Source organism: Puma concolor, chromosome C2 (assembly GCF_028749965.1).
Source record: "Puma concolor isolate L17-30 chromosome C2, mPumCon1.1.hap2, whole genome shotgun sequence".
Taxonomy (NCBI): domain Eukaryota; kingdom Metazoa; phylum Chordata; class Mammalia; order Carnivora; family Felidae; genus Puma; species Puma concolor.
In genome coordinates this window covers 11,425,810-11,446,932 of record NC_141675.1, presented here as the reverse complement: position 1 = coordinate 11,446,932, position 21,123 = coordinate 11,425,810, and the positions used below count along the sequence as shown (strand labels likewise).

The window sequence follows — 21,123 nt, the reverse complement described above, 5'->3', positions numbered from 1 at the left end:
TACCTTCTACGGATGGGTTTCCTTTGAAAGCAAATAAACTCAACTAAATGTGGGGGAAGAGAAATGTATGCTGCTGAATGCTTTGCTACATACAGTGTAGAATATGGATATATATACTTCTAACAGTTCCCTTCCTAAATACACCCCAGTCTTTTCCTAATAGAATACTTTATTTGCCAACAACTATTGACTATGCTTCATAAAATTTTGTGAATAAGCTTTATAAACGGAAGTTTTCATATTAACTTATTTCAGATGGGTTTATCTTCATTTCTAAATAATTTTCAATTAAGTGATTCTAAATTCTAACTTTCTCTGTAATGAGCTTAATTTAATAATGACCTGTGAACATCTAAATGCAAAACAAGTCTGTTACACAAATTCTAACCCCTCCCCCATTTCCCTATACATTTATGTTGATATGTAAGCCAAGAATACTATAATGTACTCAGTGCCAAAAGCAAATAATTTTCCTTTATTAGACCCTAAAAAATTCATTAAGTAGTCTATTTTATGGCTTAACTTCTGTATACTTAGTCCTTTTCTTTTATGACAGAAAACTTTGTGGACAGGCTTTTTTGTTGTTTTTGGTTTCTTAGATGTACTGTTAGAATGTTAGACTATAAAAAGGATGTGGAATACTTGAGAGCTTTTGAGACAATAGCAGCTATTCATGTATGATGAGGATAAGTATTCTTTATCTTTAGGTCATGCTTCAGAGTAATGCCAATAGGAATAGTGTTTACTTATTTATGTATTACTTAGCTTCTGGGTCATGTCAGTTATTAATGATATATTGAAAACTCGATTCCATTTTAAAATGGAAAAGGAACTCAGCACCAGTCTCCTAAACTGTTCTAAATGATATTTTGCAAAATTAAGTACTTAACATTTTTTTAAAGATTGGCAGAAAGAATTCTCATGATTTATGTGATTAACCATCAAATATCTATCGAATAGAGCAGTCATTTCAAGATTCTGTTCTTAAAATAAGGTTAAAGTTTGTTAAAAATGTATGAGTTATGTTTGAAGTACTTAATGGTAGTAGTAAATTATCCTTATTTCCTATTTTGTCTTTATAGCATATAGCACTTTCTACATTGTGGGTTTAATATTATCCATGCAGATACCCTTTGTGGGATTCCAGCCAATCAGGACAAGTGAACACATGGCCGCTGCTGGTATGCAAAAATATTTATTTTCCCTTTTCTGAATACATGAATGCATGACTGACCAGTCTTCAAGGGAATGAAGTTTTTTTGGTGTTTGTTGTTTTTAATTTTCATCATACTGGTTCTGAAACATTGCCACTATAAAATGTGAATGTCTGTTCTTGAGACTTTTCTGATACTATGTTCAGAAATGTGCCTATTTTCCTAACTACTGTTGTTTTGAAAAGGGAGACTATCCCTTTTTGCATAATCCATGTTATTTGCAGACACTAAATAACATATGTTTTGTTTAAACAGGTATTAAGTAGCATATCTGTACACTGAGTTTACCGTACCACTGGATTTGCATTTTAGCACATTTAGAAAGAACATGGTATAAATGTTTATGTCCCTTACATCTCCCTAGAATATTTTATCCACTAACTGAAATTAATGGCTTTAATACAATATTCCTCCATATAAAAGACTACTTTGCCATTATTAATCTAGGTTACAATTAACAAGATAATGGGAGATCTTTGAATAAAACTTCAGCAGATTCTCAACACAAGGTCCATGACACCCATAGGAAGTCTGTGGGTAGTTATTTTATTTGCAACATTTTATAAGTATCAGAATGTTTAACTCTCTGAGGGGATGTTCCATAGCTTTTATCAGATTCTAAGTTAGAATCTTGAAACCCATCCCCTCCAAATAGGTTAAGAACCCACACCTTACTGTTACATAGCACTTTATGAATACTTTTACTTACATTTCTAATTTTTAAAATATATTTGTTTATTTTTGAGAGGGAACGAGTGGGGTAAGGGGCAGAGAGTTAGAATCCGAAGCAGGATCCGCTCTGTCAGCACAGAGCCTGTCGCTGGGCTTGAACCTATGAACCATGAGATCATGACCTGAGCCAGAATCAAGAGTTGGACGATTAGCCAGCTGTGCCACCTAGGCACCCTACTTACATTTCTAATTTGATATTATGAAATTACCAACTAGTTTGATAGAGAAATGCATATCCAGTTTTGAGTATATATCATTTATAGCAGTTCTCTCACTTTTTATGTATTTGGGTTATTATTTCCTAAAATCTGAGTCTTTGATTATACCTTACCTAACCATTCTAAAATGGTTAAAAGTGTGAAAAATAACTTTCATTACTAAATTTTTTAGAAGAAAAGTCAATATGCCACGTTGGGTTTTTAGAGTTTTTGTGTCTTTTAGTTTTACACCTAGTGCTTTTGTATTATGTTTTGTACATTTTGACAATTAAATACTTTTTGCTGTTCCTACTTTAGTTTTATCTTAGCACTCACCCTTATGTTTAGTAATTTAGAGTCTTACATAAGTGTGTAATTGAGGTCACGTCCTGTCACTCAGCTATAAACAGTAACTATTAGGATTCTTCTGATCCAAGTCATTTGTATCCTTCAGTAAATCTTAGAGCTATTTTTTAATGGCAATTCTATATTTTTTTCTCCCTAGAAAACATGTCACTAAAATATGGGACAAGAGAGGAGTTTAATGTGATAAATAGGCTCTAGTTATTGAAATGAGATTTTTCTTACCTGGTCTGTGTATGGGGAGTCTGATCATGTAAAAAAAAAAAAATTATATATATATATATATATATATATAATTTTTTTTAATTGGTTAACTGTCATTCGACAAAGGAAATGTTGGTTAGATGAAATGACTAGTCTTTGATATGTAAAGTACAGGGTATTCTAAGAAGCTCATCTAAATTAACATCTTAAAATATCTTTGGGAAAGTGCTTTGTTGATTATTTATATCACCCTTTTCTTTAATCAGGTGTCTTTGCATTGCTGCAAGCTTATGCTTTCTTGCAGTATCTGAGAGACCGATTAACAAAACAAGAGTTCCAGACCCTTTTCTTTTTGGGTGTATCACTAGCTGCAGGTGCTGTGTTCCTTAGTGTCATCTATTTGACTTATACAGGTAGGTGTCATAACCTGTAGACTGCAAATCTTGTCTCTAGATTATTCGAAAAGGTAATTCTTCTACAAATTTTGTGCACTTTTCATTTATCCTAGTAGTTCAAATACTGTGGTTGTATTTACAAACAATATGAAAATAATAGTCAAAGGTTCTAAAATCTGAATAGCACTATAAATTTTGATTTTTTTTTTTTTTAACTGTACCTAATTTTGGTGCTTCAGGCTCTGATAAATATACTTCCAAACACCCTTCTCTTGATAGATGAACAGGCCCAAACTGTATAAAATTCAAAGTTTCCAGTGTTACTTACTGCAAACTTGCCCTTTCTTGTGTGTATTACACTCTTTCTGTCTCTTTCCAACTTTTAAACACTCCACCAAATCAGTTTCCATCTGCTCCTGGCATAGCTCAAAACCAAGAAGGATTAATTGACAAGAGTAAAGGCAAGAATGTTTAAAATCATCTTTGAACTTTATCTAAATTTGGCACACTGCCTTAAATAATTTAGACATCTTCCCCCTTTTTAAGTTATCAAATGCTATCTTAATGTCTTAGCTTTATTTACTAGTCAACTAGAAGTTTAAAGGAGAATGGGAAGACATTATACAGTTTTATCTGTTGACTTTTTGTATATCTCTGGAAATGTGATCGCCGTGGATATTTGTTTTTATATGATTACTAACCTTATTTTGCCTGACTGCCAGCTGTATGAAATATGTTGTCACCTATAAAAGAAAACTGAAATTCTTTTAATATTAATTTAACCCATAGCAGTCAATAAACATAAAAAGGCAGATTGATTTCCTCTACATTTTTTCCTTCCAAGGTTACATTGCACCATGGAGTGGCAGGTTTTACTCATTATGGGACACTGGGTAAGTGCAGATAAGTTATTTGCCCTCATACTGCTTTAAAATACCTTTTTTCCTCTGTTACATGTCAGTACTTGGGCAGCGTTTCTTAAGTGTACCTAGCATATACTAGTTCGGTAAATGTTGACTCCCTCGTAATTTATCTTTGTTTAAAATTCCTGTTTAGAATACACCTTTAGTATGATACATGTAAGTCATGCATTTCTTTTCTATAGAGTCAACTCCTTATTTTAGTTTTGTTTGTCAGAACATTTAGGGTAACATTTGTGCCCTTTTAATGATTGATTTTTGTTTTTAACTATTATATTGTTTCCATCTTCTAATAATATTTAATTTTTAACTCTTAAGGTGCTATGTTATAAGCCCATATGCCATAGATACGAAGGAAGAATTTAAGTTTTTTCCTAATACCACGTTATCCTAAATTCCTTGATAGTTTTAATCTATCACATACACTTGAGGATACTTTTTGCATTTTTGAAGAGTGCTATTATAAAATGAATTAATAAAAATTTTGGTTTTAAGTTAGACATCTAGTTCAATAAAACCTGTCTCTCAAATCTTTTCCTAAGGATAAGAGTATACGCTGCTGATGGTAATTTATCTTTGTTTCCGCTTTCCGCTTTTCTGTCTTCTTTGTTATTCCCTCTGTGGCCTAATAAATCTATTAATAAAAAATTTATTGACTGGGCCTGCCCTTTGATGTGATACCAAAAGGGTTCATGCCCAGGTCTAATTAAAAGTGTAAGCAAATTGTTTATAAATGACTGAAGCTGACATTTAGACACATATTTCAAGAGATCGTGGATCACCAGAAAGTTTGGGGGAAATCCCTGGTTGTAGACAGTTACTCTGAATAGGTCAAATTACAAGGTCAAACTTTTGTAAGTAATTTATTTGACTATTTTGGGATCCCAGGGTATTTCAGGAGTAATTTGTCCTCGCCGTTTCCCTCGCCTACATTTGCATCATTTTGTTAGGAAATGTATTATGGCAATATGGTACCTTAACAGATAAGGTATTTCTGCTAGTAATAAGTCCAAAAGAATGAAACTTGCTGGTACAAACGTAGGAGATGGTAAGCAAAACTGCAGGAAATTCCTATTTGAGCAAAGATTTTTGTATTAAAAGTCAGAAACAACACTTTTATAACTGGTTTTGGAGAACTCTTCCAGTATTAGGGGTGGCATATTGGTTTTTAGTTTTACCCATGTAGACTAGATTTATTTCTAGTTAGCAGGTTACATTGGAACATACTTTTAAGCAAGAACGGGTGGGGAATAGGAACCATATTTACAGTCAAAGGAAATTTCTTCATCTAAAAGGAACTCCTTCCTATTTTAATTTTAAACAATATTAACTTTTTAAATACCAGGTATGCAAAAATACACATTCCAATTATTGCATCAGTGTCTGAACATCAACCTACGACTTGGGTGTCTTTCTTCTTTGATCTACATATTCTTGTGTGTACCTTCCCAGCAGGCCTATGGTTCTGCATTAAAAATATCAACGATGAAAGAGTATTTGGTAAGAGATTTTTAATCAATATTTTGATTTGGAACAATTGTTTATTTTCTTTATTGAGATTATCACTTTAAAGTTTTATTTCTCTTTGCTGGGGCTATGCATATTCTAGATAAATTTCTTCTCTTATTTTGTGTGTTTAGCCAAGAAAAATTCTGTGAATTTGCATTATGTATATACTCATTAACTGTTTTAATTGAGAACTAGTATATAAATTTTTCATTCAATTGATGATGTTTTCTGAGAGAGTAATGTTATTTATAGACCATGGCTGAGAATTGGAAATTGTAACTTTGTTGACAATATAGTCTTTATTTTCTATATTAGATCTGATTACATAGGAATAAGTTCGCAGGGGCATCCATTGCCCGAATTTCAGTGTAAACAGGTGTAAAATTTCATCTTTAAGTAAACACCCTCTTCACTGATAGATTTGTATATATTTCCAACTAAAGACAGTAATACAAACTATTTTAATGACATTTGAAATATAAGTGGGCAAAATAAGCAGATACCAGAGACCTTTACAGGATTCAGTCATCGCAAGAAGTATATTGTGGCTGTTTTGCACATGTTAAAACATGAAACTTTAAAAAGGTTTTTAACATGCACAGGGTCACACAATCAAATAATTTGTAGTAACAGGACTTGAACCTGTACAAGTATGATACATGAACCATGAGTGACACTCAAGTTACTCTTCCAGAGTAAAGTCAGGAGAGAAAAATAGCACTTGTGCAAGTTATATAACGAAGGATGGTATTCCTTCTTGCCCTGTTTATATAGATCAGTGGACTCTGGATAAGGCCGTATTAATATCCCGTCATTAAGAAGGATTTAGCTTAAACATTTGCCCACCTCATTACTCAGCAATCCCAATCCCAGGTATATACATACCCAAGAGGAGTGAGTGCTATGGCCAACAAAGGACATGTTTAAGAATGTACATAGCAACTTTATCCATAGTAGCCCCTAATTAGAAACATTCCAAAGATTATCAGCAGTAGAATAGATTAATAAATTCTTACTTGTTTGTACAATGTAGTATAACACGCAATTAATCAAAGAATAGCATGGGTAGAGACACCTGATGGGCAGTTCAATCAGTTGAACAACCAACTCTTGATTTCGGCTCAGGTCATGATCCCAAGGTCATGGGATCCAGTCCCCCATTGGGCTTTGCGCTGGGCGTGGAGTCTGCTTAAGATTCATTCAGTTCATTCTCTCTCTCTCTTTCCCTCTCTTTCTCTCCCTCTCCCCCCTTCCATCCCCCCACCTTCGTGTGCACTCTCTTTCTCTCAAAACAAAAACAAAAGAATAGCATGGGTAAATAAAGAAAACCAATACAGAAGAGTACTTTTTTAATATAATTTCATTTTTAAGAAGTTCAAGAATAAAATCTGAATTGATGTTTTAGAAGTCCAAATCCAAATAGTGATTACCCTTTTTGGGGTGGGGGGGGAGGTGCGATAGCAGCTATGAAGTGGGAAGAGGCATGAGGGTTCCTTCTGAGGGAGATATATACAGGAGTCCTATATTTTGGTATTGGTGGTAATTACATAGATGTGTGGGTATGTAAAAATTCATTGAGCTATACATTTAAGGATATGGTGTAATGAATCTATTTTTTAGTGAAAAAATTAGTTTAAAGTGAGATACGAGTTCTTAAATCTCTTGACAGTAACTTTACAAGTTCCTCCTTTGGTTAATAAGTTATATTCTTCTCATCCCATTCTTTTTTTTTTTTTTTTTTTTTTTGTGAGAGGCCAAAAATTGAGAGGGGCAAAGAGATCCCATGAGGGGGAGAGAGAGAGAGAAAGAGAGAGAAGCAGAGCTCACCTGAAGCAGGGCTTGAGATCACAACAGGATCATGACTTGGGCTGAAGTCAGATGCTTAACCAACTGAGCCACCCAGGCCCCTCATCCTATTCTTACTTTAAAGCAGGCTGTATACCAGATACTTGTACTGGCTTTTCATTGACTATTTGCTTCTGTAAACTTATTGAGCCTAATAATATAATTCACCCAATATGTTTTCATCTGTCAGCTGTGGATTTCCTAATATGTGATGCTATCGACGAATAATGAATTGTCTTCTTTCCCATAATTAAATTTAAATCATGATACATTTGCCTAAAACTGTTGATATGTAATGTTTAGTCCCTTTGATTTACAATTTCTAAATATGACTATTGAAACAGTCAGTCAGTATTAATCAGTTTAAAAACAATTAGCTCTTTTATGAGATGTTTGTCTCTTTTTAACTTTGGCTTATTTTTAGCTTTGGTAGCATTAAATATTGAGTTGAGTTTCCTGTGAGCATCTTCTGAAGTGTCATAAGAGAACTTGTCTTTGCAGTTGCTCTGTATGCAATCAGTGCTGTCTATTTTGCTGGAGTGATGGTGCGGCTGATGTTGACTTTGACTCCGGTCGTCTGTATGCTATCTGCAATTGCCTTCTCAAATGTTTTTGAGCACTATTTGGGGGATGACATGAAAAGGGAAAACCCACCTGTGGAAGACAGCAGTGATGAGGATGATAAAAGAAACCCAGGAAATTTGTATGATAAGGTGGGAATCTAAGTAAGGCCTTTAAAATTTTTAAGTATTTTATGTTTTCTACCATGGTAAAAACTATACATATTAAGAAAAAGGATTTAGACAGCCTGTGACATTTCTAGTTGGTCTTGACTGTTTGCCTCAGAATTTGAATCCTGTTTGGTCTTTTAGCTTGAAGAATATATGATGCAATCACAGAAGGAATTCTCATTTCTTATTGTCAGGTTTTCTCTAAAACTCCTCCACTTTTAAGAGGAAAAACCTTGTGCTCTATTTAGTTACATAAAATTTTGCATTTCTGAAACTATGTGCACCAGTGCTTCTCCTTCAGATCCTTATTCAGTGTAAACTTTTTAAATATTTGGTTGATTGAAAAGTAAAATAAAGGGAAGAAAGCCTCTAGTTTGTTAGCAACAAGCGGTTGGCCAATATGATGTAATTCACTTTTAACCTCTCACATAACAGCAGGAGTATATTTGATTCAGGAATAGAAAAGACTTGTAAGAATTAGAGCACTTGCTTTGGATGACTGTTTTTGGGGTTTTTTTTTGTTTTTTTTTGTTTTTGTTTTTTATCCCAAGTTGTTACTTATTTTCACGAGGGTCGGGGGAAAGAACCTTTCATGAAAAAATACGGAATGCTTCAGGAATATGCATGTCATTCGCACAGGAGTTATACTAATCTTCTCCATGTTGTTCCAGTTTTAGTACATGTGCTGCCGAAGCAAGCACTTGGATGACATATTAAACTTTACTGTTTGAATATTAACTAGGTTTTTAAATACCAATAACCAGTGAAACTTCCTCATGTAAATATTAACTTTAAAAGTCTTCTTTTCATTATTATAAGTCCAATTATAACTCATACAGATTTGTATTAATAAAGCACATTCTTTTGTGGTGGTGGTTTTGTGTTTTGTTAACTAGCCTTGCAGTTGAGAACGTATGAGTCTGTTCTTTCAGTTTTGGGTGGGATTTTTTGGTTGTTTTCAAAAATGTAATCTTCACAAGTCTGTTATTTTGGGGTTTTGGTAATTAGAAGATGGATTTTGATAATGCAGGCTTGTCTTATACTGAAGTCCTGTAGATCTGAATTTTAAGTGGACATTGTCATTTTCAGGACAAGAAATTCACATTTTCTAAGAAAAGGTTGCCAGAATGAGGCCTTTTGGTTATCTCCTTTGTTTTGTTTTGTTTTGTTTTGTTTTGTTTCATTTGTATTTAAGTAAAACAGAAGGGCACCTGGATTTGAAAGCTTCTTACTGGAGATATTTTGCCCTGTAATCAGCTCCTGGAATGGGTAGCCTTCTCATTCACATTTAACTTTAGAATTTACCTTGATAATTTTTAGAAAACCTTGCATCACCCACACAAGAATACCTGAGGATTGTACATTTTCATTCTCAAAGAATTAAATTGGTTTAACATTCTCCCAACATTTTCCCTGAGTGTTTTAATGAAGCAAGGCAAATGATGAACTAGTCTAACCAGTATTTTCTATCTTCAGGCAGGTAAAGTGAGGAAACATGTAACTGAACAAGAAAAAACTGAAGAGGGATTAGGTCCTAATATAAAAAGCATTGTCACCATGTTGATGCTGATGCTATTGATGATGTTTGCAGTCCACTGTACTTGGGTCACAAGCAATGCCTACTCCAGTCCCAGTGTGGTCCTTGCCTCTTATAATCATGATGGGTAAGAAAGTAACTTGGCTACAAAAGGATTTTATACCTACTCTTTTTTTTTTTTTTTCTGTCTCAAAAGATAGAATGATGTTTGTGAGGCTCTGCATTTGAACCTACCACGTTTTTCTTTCAAACCCCACCCCCGCCCCCCCCTGCAACCCCGTACATCCTTCCACCCCAGCTTCTGCTTCACTTGGGTACTTAGACTTACAGAGTATCAGGCCCCTACTAAACCAGAATCTGCTCTTTTTTTTTAAGATAGCCAGGTGATTTGTGTGCATATCTAGCTCTTCATGGACATTTCCCGTCCTCTTGTTGAGGCTTTTAAAATATGAGATTGTTTAATGGTTCAGCGCCTCAAGATTTTAGATTACCCTCTTCACATTTAAGATCTTATTTACAAGAATATTGTGATTCTTTTCAGCACGAGGAATATCTTAGATGATTTTAGAGAAGCTTATTTTTGGCTAAGGCAAAATACAGATGAACATGCCCGAGTGATGTCTTGGTGGGATTATGGCTATCAGATAGCTGGAATGGCTAATAGAACTACTTTGGTGGATAACAACACCTGGAATAACAGCCACATAGCACTGGTAAGAATTTGATAAAAGATCAAAAATTCCAAATCCTTAGCAGTCAGGCTTCACTAGTGATTAAGTAGAGAATGTGGGTAAAAGTATTCTTTCCTGAATTCTCAAAATAACTCTTCACACATTTATTGAACAAAGCGAATTCCAGGTATGCTTATATATTTTGTTTTTTTTTTTTTTTTTTAATTTTTTTTTTTCAACGTTTTTATTTATTTATGGGACAGACAGAGACAGAGCATGAACGGGGGAGGGGCAGAGAGAGAGGGAGACACAGAATCGGAAACAGGCTCCAGGCTCCGAGCCATCAGCCCAGAGCCTGACACGGGGCTCGAACTCACGGACCGTGAGATCATGACCTGGCTGAAGTCGGACGCTTAACCGACTGCGCCACCCAGGCGCCCCTATATTTTGTTTTTAAGAATGGTATTTACTTGGGGTGCCTGGCTGCCTCAATCTATAGAGCAAGCGACTCTTGATCTCAGGGTCATGAAGTCAAGCCCCACATTGGGCATGGAGCCTACTTAAAAATTTTTTAAAACATGAAAACGAAATGGTATTTATCTAAGTTTCATTCAGAATTGTAGACTGAATTATTTGCAAGGATGTAAAGCCAAAGGTACTGCATTGTATGGGCATGTAAATTATGTCCATTCAAATAAGTAATTTGCATAAATTAAGGTAATCCCCTCTCTGGTTCTCTAAAGATTTTAAATAGATAATGGATGTTAACCAAATGAGTTCTATTTGTATTAGCATTGTAGCTAATCATTGGACATCCGGTAGACTGAGAAGAATATATTTGTACCAGCTAGATCGCTGGTCATCCCTGGCCTCGCACTTCTGAGAAACTGTATTTCTATTAAGCTCGCCTGCTTTTATATTAAAATATTAATTTCATGAAACTTAACTATTAGAACATGTATTCAGATTTTGACATTCCTGCTGTAATTGGCTCTGTTAAGTGAGGTGCTTATAAATCTTGGTAAATTTGTTGAATTCATAGCAGATCATTTCTTTAAAAAGAATTCCATGTAAATCAATGTACATTCCATTCAATGTACATTTTTATTTTTAAGTGTATTGTGGGACTAAATATATACCTTCTCATTTTTTATTCTATAGGTAGGAAAAGCTATGTCTTCAAACGAAACAGCAGCCTACAAAATCATGAGGAGTCTGGATGTAGATTATGTTTTGGTTATTTTTGGAGGAGTTATTGGCTATTCTGGTGATGACATCAACAAGTTTCTCTGGATGGTTAGGATAGCTGAAGGGGAACATCCAAAAGACATTCGGGTAAGAAACTAGATCATTGCATATGTGTGAAAGACAGCTTCCAGTGTCTCAAGTAATTTTCTTATGCTAATTGTATAATATTTGTTTTTGTCATCTTATGCCCCAAATTTGTCCCTCACTCTTACTTTACTATTTATTAAAAATGTACTATGAGCATTTTTCCAGGTTTAAAACTTTTGAAATTCACCCCTGGTACTTCTATTCTCCCCTACAAAACAGTCCTTTCTTAAGACTCTTGCTTTTTACTCTGTCACAGCCTCTCACTTCTGCCCCTTTTTTCCACTTCCATTGCTTCCACTCTGATACTAACCCTTATGATTGTAAACCCGAAATAGGATGGTAACCTTGAAATTGCTGTCTTTGCCTTAATCTTGCTTCCTCTCCCTATCTAACATGACATTGATCATGTCACTTTCCAGCTTAAAAGCCTTCAGTAGATTAAGGGCCTTGAAATCAGAGAGACATGAGTTGCAACGAAAACCCTGCACTGTCAGCTTGGTGCTATGGACCGCTTATTTTTGGCCAGTCAGCATTACATGCTTGAAGCGCTAGGTCTCATTCTTGGTTCTGGTGTTATAATGCTGATTAAGGTAGCCTAAGATTATCACTGATGGGGAGACCGGGAATAGTTAATTTGTGGTGCCCTTATGAAAATTTTGTGGTAACGTGGATGAAGCTCAGCCTAGTGGTTGGTATGAAATAATCTCTGTAATGAAGCAGTGGTATAAGATCCAAACTCCTTAGCTGGGAATGTAAACCCCTTAATGCTTCAGTTTCCTGTGCTGGCCTCTTATCCCTCTGCCGACTTTTTTCCATCTCAATCTACTCTAGCCCATGAAATTTGCCTTGTGGTTTCTTTCTTTGACTTCTACCTGTACTTACATACTCTTCTCTTTCTTGAATACTTTCCCCACCACATTTGTGTCCACTTTCCAGAAGCCCTTCTCTGGTGCATCTGGGTGTTTATTCATCATCAAATCACATGCAGCCTGTTCTTTTAGTAGATTTAAGCTATATCTCCCTCTCAGTTGTGAGCTCATAGAGGATTGGCACCCATCATTGTGGTTTACATGATGAAGGGACAAAAGATGAGAGTAAGATTCACCAGTGACCCAGAATAAAAGAACCTTTCGGGAAAGTGTGTATGTGTGTCAAATGACAGGGACAGAGTAAAGCGCTCGATTTTCTGTTCAAATGTAAATGCTCTGATGTTTTCCCTTCAATATGATTTTAAAACATTACTTCATTGTATTAATCTTAATTTTCCCGGTACATGATTTCATATGTGGATTTGCTTTTTAACAGTGTTAAAATTGTGACATATGATAGCTCCAGTTTCCATGCTTTTTAAATTTAGTGTTTTTGAAATTTGAGAATAGTTAATACATTCACATTGTTCAAAAAATAAAATATAAAGAGATACACAATAATAACCTAACCCCTCCTCCAAGAAAAGCAAAAGTCCATGGTAATCACTTATTATTTTCTTGTGATTCTTATTCAAGCAGGTAAGCAGTACCAAAATACATATCTTGTTTTTGCTTTTTTCACTTCGCAGATCTTGGAGATCTTCCCGTATTAGAACATGGAGAGCATTCTCCATTCCTTTATTGCATATTTGCACAGTGTGCTTTGTTGTGTGTGCGCACCATGATTCCTTTAACCTTTCCCTACTGGTGGACATTTAGGTTATTTCCAGGTTATGTTAAATTTATAAATTAATCTTCTAATACCATGTTTTTTTCAGATGTAACTAAATACAGCTTTTCGAAGATTTCAAAAGCTGCCTCTATAAGGGGAAATAAAGGGGGAAACTGGTAGCTTTGAATCTGTTATACTGAACTGACAGAAATTTAATTTCTTTCTTATAGGAAAGTGACTATTTTACCCCACAAGGAGAATTCCGTGTAGACAAAGCAGGATCCCCCACGTTGTTGAATTGTCTTATGTATAAAATGTCGTACTACAGATTTGGAGAAATGCAGGTTGGTTATATCAGTTCTTACATAATCTTCTTCAAAGGAATAGTTTTAAAGTAGTCTTGTTTGTCTCTAGAAAACAGGATAATGAATGTTACAATTGTGCTGTGAAGAAAAATGTGCTTATCTATAGATTCCGTCTCCCCACCCCTTAAATTTAGATTTCTGAAACTATGAAAAGTTAGGGAGAGAATTTTTTAGAACAAAGATTTCTTTCCAACATATTAACACTAGGCTCAGATCCCACCTTTGCTTGCCATCTCACCTTTTGACCTCGTGCCTTTGGAAGACATTGTTCTACAGAGAAGTCTTCTAGGTAGGAAACCGTGTGATCTTGAGTAGGTTACTTTGCTGCTGGGTGGGGAATAGCCTGAAATTAAAGAGTTTAGTTACATAGTCATTTCAGATACTAGTTCTATCCCTGTTCTGTTATCATAACTAGTTAGGACTATCTGGGTGAGAGTTTCCTAGGATATTAGAATGATGTGGGTACAAAAGCTTAAGGGTCCATAAAATGAGTGAATGTGCAAAGAAACATGGTGGCAAAAAGAAAACACTGGACCTCCTGCCATAGTACCTCAGTTTCAGATTCCGCTCTGGCTGGACAAGTCACATTCCCTGGACTCATTTTTTTTCCTCGTCCGTATAATGGGAGTTGGACTGATGACTTGATTTGTGAGGTCTTTTATAGCTCTTAGATTGCATGACTGCAATGCCAAGTTACATCTTCATACTGAGATTTCAGTGAATACTGCCCAATTTCATATTGCTTTCTGATAAGCTGATGCTAGAAGGCAGAGGAAAAATTGCTTGTCGAACTTTATACAAATACCAGGAGTCAAGATAATTATTAGAATTATTCTATAGGTGGCTTTTGTTTTTCCATTCTCCTGGTTGTTTTTTTGTTTTTTGAAGTACAGTTGGCAACACAGTGTTACATTCGTTTCAGGGGTACAACATAGTGATTCCACAAGTTTAGTTGTTACACTCACCAATGTAGCTGCCATCTGCATACAGGGCTATTACACAGTACCAGTGATGATATTCTCTATATTCTGTAGGTGGCTCTGAGAAAATAGACAATTTTACTCCTGGATTTAGGGCTTTGTTTATGTTTTGATTTTTTTTTTTTTTTTTTTTTTTTGAAGGCAACTGCTTGGTCTCTACACTCACATAAGAACGAACCACTTAAGTCATGATAACTGGCTACTTTAGAAAATGGGTCAAAGATTAGTTTCTCTGGTCATTAATGATAGCATTAAAGGACTTTTCTTTCGTTTTTGGGGGGCTATCCTTTAAATTATTAACAGTTTTAAGCCATGTTTCTACCATGTGCTCATTCTGATGCGTTCCATAGTCAAGAATAGTAAGTGCTTAAGATAGGAGGATAACTTTTCTATTGTGTAGATCTGCAAGAACAGTTTATTCCCTTATTAGAGTTTGTTTTGTTTTAAAGTTGAATTTGCTCATGCTCTGTGTGAACATAAACTTAGTCTGAGAATCTCTTAAAATCTCCCCTCCCCCCATTTTTTCCTCTTTTCATTCCTCATAAATCCTCCCGTGGTTTGGCTTTTCTAACTTCCTTTATAGTTCCCACTTTCTGGATGTAGTATCGCTGCTTGTGCATTTATTTAACAAATAACACTGGGGAGATAAAGCCACCCTCTGAATAAGATAAAGTCATCATGCAGCTTACATCCTGGTGGAGGATACAGGTAACTTTAAAAATAAATAAAACATTTTAGCAGTGAATGCTAGTAGAGTAAAAGATAAGGAAATAATGGAGGAGACTTCTCAACCACCAATTTCAAGAAAATATTTCCCTGAATAGATGGTGTTGGGCTGAGACCAAATGATAGAAAGGAATCAGCCTAGTGGAAGAGCTGAATGAAGAACTTTCAGGCTGAGAGAATCGACTCGTGCAAGGCCCTGAAACAAAAGAAGTCCCTTCTGTGCGTTTCTCTGTAAACCTATAAAAAGGGCTTTGATGGATCTCATTTGGCTGTTTTGGGTTTTTTAATGCCCGCAGGCTGCTCATCTACTCTAAGGGTGCAGTGCAATTCTAATTCTGCTGTATTTAATTTCTCTCTTCCTGAGTTCTTCCTATCTAGTTAGCAACATATGAGAAATGTTACAAGATACTACTCTGATTCTGTTTTCCTAGTTTAAAGGGAGAGAGTTTCACTCATTAGAACATTTACATCTGAATGTTTTCTAATATGGTTAACATCCCATACTAATGTCACTTTTGCAGCTGGATTTTCGTACACCCCCAGGTTTTGATCGAACACGTAATGCTGAGATTGGAAACAAGGACATTAAATTCAAACATTTGGAGGAAGCCTTTACATCAGAACACTGGCTTGTGAGGATATATAAAGTGAAAGCACCTGATAACAGGGAGACACTAGACCACAAACCTCGAGTCACCAACATTTTCCCAAAACAGAAGTATTTGTCAAAGAAGGTGGGTGCCAAGGGAAGTCATTACTGAAAAACAATTACTAAAAATTCCTGGTAAATTTTAATTTGCTAGATCTCTGTAGACTATGGCTTATCTACAAAGTAAGTATCAAGCTAGCCTCCTAAGGCCATTCCTTTCAAACTGAGCACTTGAGATATCTCAAGCAGCAGCCTTTTTTGGATAGCATAGTGGTTATTAGTAAACTGAGGTGAGGTTTTCCAGAGGCATTCTGGCTTTTAGTTTGGGTGATTCCAATTAGTAAGACTTCTTTGAAAGTAAGATAGGTCTGTGGCCATCACTTTCTAAGCTTTTATGAAAGTAAAAATGCCAAATACCCAAGTACAGTTGCAATTGGTTTATCTTTTGGTCAAAGCTAATTTATATTGCATTTTCATGTTCCATTCTTAATATGTTGTTGTTCATTGACTAAAAACTAAGTTTGAATTGGTCAAGTGCTGAATTTTTGAAAAAATCATTTCTCTTAAGATAATTATTTTTAAATGTAATGATCATGACAAAATTGTAGACAGGAATTATGATGATGAGACTATTATAGTCCCTTTGTAAGCAATATTTAGTAAGATATGAAGTATTTTATTGAAGGTCATTATTGCTCACTTAAGCCAAATAGATCTAATCTTAGCTCTAAAAGGCACTAAAAATGACTATTTACATAGGTTGCTCTCTATGGGAGATGGGAAATAATGAGCCGGTCAAGTAAAATATTAAGGTTGCATTTTACGGGACTACGCTTATAATAGTAATTATTGGACCCATTTCAGTCGTAAGTCTTGAAAGATGCTTAGGTTCAGTTTACATTGTTCAGAATTTTTTTTTAAATCATTAAAACAATTGTCTTTCCCTTTGCATTACTTAAAATGTATTCAAAGTCGATTATTTCAGTGTGTGCTATGAAAGTGCTGAATATTAGCTGTATGATATATAAATAAGAGCTTTTTAAATTAGTACTTTCTGTCAGATATAGATCACTATATCTAGACTGATATATTTAAATGTGGAGCTGACATGCAATGTGTTAGTCATATCACATTCACTTAACAGTCTTTTTGTACATCACATGACACATGATCTGGTTTTTTATAGTCATGTGGCAGGAGAAACTGGTGAGTCACATCAGTGCAGAAGTCAAAGCAAATGGTGCTAGTCTCAAGGCAGTTACTCCCGAGACCTCTAAGCCCAGTTAAGGCCCACCCTTTCTGAGAAACAAGGCCACTGAAATTGCTGTCTAGCTGATGACAGTGGGTTTTCTGAATCTGACCTTCCTTCTCTTCCCGTCATTTCCCCCAAATCAGCAAGTGAATGGATCAGTAAAAATTGTCTGCCTTGTGTGCCCAAAACATATATTCTAGTAGCCAGCAACATGGATTTTGAAGTTTGGGTTGCCATGGCTTTATGTTCTGTTTTATACTGCACTAGAGGAATATTTGCTTTCCTCTCTTAAGTCTCCAGCCTCTTCTAACCCAGTGCTTTAAATCACCTGTTTGAAAAAATTAGCACTTTTTTTCAGTATCAGTGGAGATATGTCAGAGTGGAGACCCATGTGTCTTTATGATTTATCTTCTAAATTTTTTGCAATAAGTTCTACCACCACATTTGTGTAGCGATTTGTTTCTTACACCAGAAAACATCTGTTGAAAGTATTTTAGTGGGATCCTGAGGTGTTTAGAAAAATGTTATTTTTTAAAGATCTGTGAAACTCAAGGAATGTTACAGCTTTTTTTCCCCTTGGTGTTTGGTTTTCACTTTTTAAATTATTTTTCTGCCTGAATTGGGAGGATGTGCCAAGTAACTCTATTTCTCTTTCATCTTTGTAGATAGGTACAATCGCTCTCATTTTACACATACCAAAACTAAGTTAATTTGGTTTCTGACACACAGCTAATTCTTGGAGGCTACACCAGGAGTAGCATTAACATTTCCTGATTCCTTAGTCTAGTGTTCTATTCTGTCATGCCTGGAAGTGTGAGTAATTCTTACAGCTAGGCATTTAGTGTGTTGAGAGGGGAGGGAGGGGCTCATTTACCTGGAGGTGAGGAATGTATGCTGTGCATTTGAGGAATGCTCTGGGTAGTGCTTTCATCTGAAAGCTAGGAACCTAGTCCAACCTATCTTGGATCTCTCTGCATCCTCAGCATAGAACTGTTATTAGTGTTCATCGATTGTTCAAGGAGGCAGCCAAGAGAAGAACTCTTAAGGGCTTATTAAGACAGTCTTTGTCACAGCGCTGTCAACCATGTGTGTATATATTATTCTGGGAGAAACCTGCACTAATACCACATGTTCTGTTTTCTTTTTTAGACTACGAAAAGGAAGCGTGGCTACATTAAAAATAAACTAGTTTTTAAGAAAGGCAAGAAACTATCTAAGAAGACTGTTTAAATGCACTGTTCGGGTTCCTAACTTGAAGCAGTTGTCCTTGTGAGAACCGGTCTTTGCCTTTAGCTCATGTCATGTTTCACAACAGAGGGTACAGAACCATCACTGGTCCAGATTAATGTACAAAATTTTCTGGCAATGCCTGATTTAAAAACTAAAATTGGCTTATTGAGAACAGCTATTTTCTATTTGTAATGTGAAGCAAGACAGAGCACTGCTGTAAATGTCTAACAGCAGGTTTTTTTTATTGGTACATATTATCCTTCAAATCTGAGAATTTGGACTAATTGCACCAAAGAACCCTCTAATTTGGTCCCTGGCACATGCATACTTGTCAATGTTTTTATTTTTTACGAGACCTACATTTTCTCTGAATTACCCAAATAGCAATATGTAAAATACAAATGACAAAATGTGATGTGATTCTCTTGAACCAGTAAACTAGTACAGGTCTGAGAAAGAGGTATTAGAAAAGTAATTATACTTCCTTGAACTATATTTATTTTCATGTTTCTCCAGTGCAAAGAATGTTTCATCAAATGTACATTTTCTGTTGCTTACTATTTGCTCTAAGAAGCTGCTGTTTCAAAGGTGGACCTCTGAGTAACTAATTGATGCAAATAGTTTTTTATGTTGACACATTATTGCTGCTGTTGGCAGTTGTTTTCACCAGGTACTTACAGAGCAGATCTCATGCATTGTTCATTCAAGGGCTAGATTTATATCCTTCAGAAAGCATGGCAACCGCACAGGAGGTTTCCTTCCAGGATCGGGTTTGGTATCACTGAGATGAGCACTATGTTTACATGCAAAAGATTAAGGGGGAAAAAACCCTTAAAGTGGACAGGTATCCAGAGTTCCTTTTCTGTGACTCTTCAAAATGACAAAGGATTTGTAAACTTTGCCTGGATTTGTCTTATTTTCTGATAGTTTCACCTTTCACAATGATTTTATCTTCTGCTCCATGTTTTTTTTTTTTTAATTCCTGAAGCATTTGATGAAACACTCTTTAATGCTATATGCATTTTCTTACTTTTATTAAAAATGTGACAATTGTCAAAAAATGCACTAAAGTATAAATGGAGATTGAACATGTTCATTTTCCAGCTTATAGGCAACTTTATATAGACTTGAAAATTTTCTCCAGTTGTTTAGTAAAAGTGAAAGAGAAAGGGTTTTTCCTGCCACAGGATATAACTTTTTTTTATATAAACAAGCATAACTTACCACTGCTTTTGGTGGAAAAGTGCAGAATAGTATGTACCTTTTATGAGGAAAAGTGTAATTTACAATATTCAGTGAGAATGTTACTGCTGATTTCCTTTTCCAAAGTGTAGAATATACTTTGATTTATAGAATTCATTTTTGACCCAGATGATGGTTCTTTTACAGACCAATAAAATGGCTGAACATTTTCACAAAGTGTAACTAAATCTGGATTTCTGATACCTTGTCATTTGGGGGATTTTATTTTACTTTGTTGCTTTAAAATTCAATGCAGAGAAGTTGTTGACTGTAGGGGAAATAAAGTTAATTCAAATTTTGTGTTAAGTGTTGTCTTTTACAAAAATTTTCTTTTTGAAAGGAGTTACAGAGTACCGAACGTGTAATTCCTTCCTTGTTCACTTTTACAAAGGTTTCAGAGAATATGCGTACAGTAGTCCTCCCTCCTTGTTTGTGGTTTTGCTTTCCTCAGTTTGTTGCCCGAGGCCAACTGTGATCCAGAAGCAGATGATCCTCCTTATGATGCGTCTTCAGAAGGTCACTAGTAGCCTAACATGCCTCACAATACCTGCGTCATTCACCTCACTTCATCTCACGTAGGTATTTTATTCTCTCACATCAGCACAAGAAGGGTGAGTACGGTACAATAAGATGTTTGGAGAGGGGGAGAGAGAGAGAGAGAGAGAGACCACATTCACATAAATTTTTATTACGTAATTTATAATTTTGTTGATAATTGCTGTGCCTAATTTATAAACGAAACTTCATTATAGGTATGTATGTGTAGGAGAAAACAATTATAGAGGGTTGGGTACTGTCCGCATGGTTAGGCATCCACTGGGGGTCTTGGAACGTATTCCCCCACAGGTGGCGGGGGAGGGCGTTGTAGAAAAAAAAGTCCTAGATTAGTTGGGTCTAGACCTACTGTTTTATTTTTCCTTCTTTCTGCTTCAGAATTCAAATCAGATTTTGACTTTTTACGAGTGAAGGGGGGAACATACCTAGCCAAGTAGGAACTTCATCTCCATTTAAAGGAGTCTATAGATCTTACACAGTCTTCATTGTAGAATTTTCTCAGTAAGAGCAAGAATGATGATCTTCCACCCGTCTCACTTTTAGGGAACACCATTTTGGCTCAGTGGTTCAGTAAAACACCATACTGTAACCCCATTTGTGGTTTTATTACAGCACTAAGTGAAATTATAGTAGTTTAAATACATTGGAATATTCGGTAATTGGCTCAAAACAGTCTTTAGATCTCTGAATTCATGTGTGATCACTAACACCAGATATCACAGAGGGAGGTATTAAAGATCATAGCCTTGAAGTTTTAGGCCATAAAACAGTTTTTGTTCCACATTTTAGAATCGAACAAAGCTGAGTGCTTTCGGGTATAAATAAGGCAG

The 21,123-nt window shown here is 35.5% G+C and overlaps 1 protein-coding gene and 1 non-coding gene across 2 annotated transcripts in view; one reads left to right on the top strand and one right to left on the bottom strand.

Annotated features, from left to right (window-relative positions):
• The window catches only part of STT3B (STT3 oligosaccharyltransferase complex catalytic subunit B), a 107,547-nt gene extending 87,503 nt beyond the window's left edge, over nucleotides 1-20,044 (top strand). Inside the window, exons 6-16 of the mRNA XM_086720576.1 lie at nucleotides 1,083-1,181; nucleotides 2,977-3,123; nucleotides 3,950-3,998; nucleotides 5,371-5,525; nucleotides 7,881-8,092; nucleotides 9,587-9,774; nucleotides 10,189-10,360; nucleotides 11,480-11,653; nucleotides 13,525-13,638; nucleotides 15,887-16,099; nucleotides 18,416-20,044. Coding sequence (XP_086576702.1) covers nucleotides 1,083-1,181; nucleotides 2,977-3,123; nucleotides 3,950-3,998; nucleotides 5,371-5,525; nucleotides 7,881-8,092; nucleotides 9,587-9,774; nucleotides 10,189-10,360; nucleotides 11,480-11,653; nucleotides 13,525-13,638; nucleotides 15,887-16,099; nucleotides 18,416-18,496 — 1,604 coding nt within the window. The 3' untranslated portion in view covers nucleotides 18,497-20,044. The remainder of the gene's footprint in view (nucleotides 1-1,082; nucleotides 1,182-2,976; nucleotides 3,124-3,949; nucleotides 3,999-5,370; nucleotides 5,526-7,880; nucleotides 8,093-9,586; nucleotides 9,775-10,188; nucleotides 10,361-11,479; nucleotides 11,654-13,524; nucleotides 13,639-15,886; nucleotides 16,100-18,415) is intronic.
• Nucleotides 8,707-8,811, bottom strand: LOC112850551 (U6 spliceosomal RNA). The gene has a single exon (XR_003222673.1). It is a non-coding gene; the product is annotated as a U6 spliceosomal RNA (small nuclear RNA).
• Nucleotides 20,045-21,123: the final 1,079 nt, after the last annotated feature.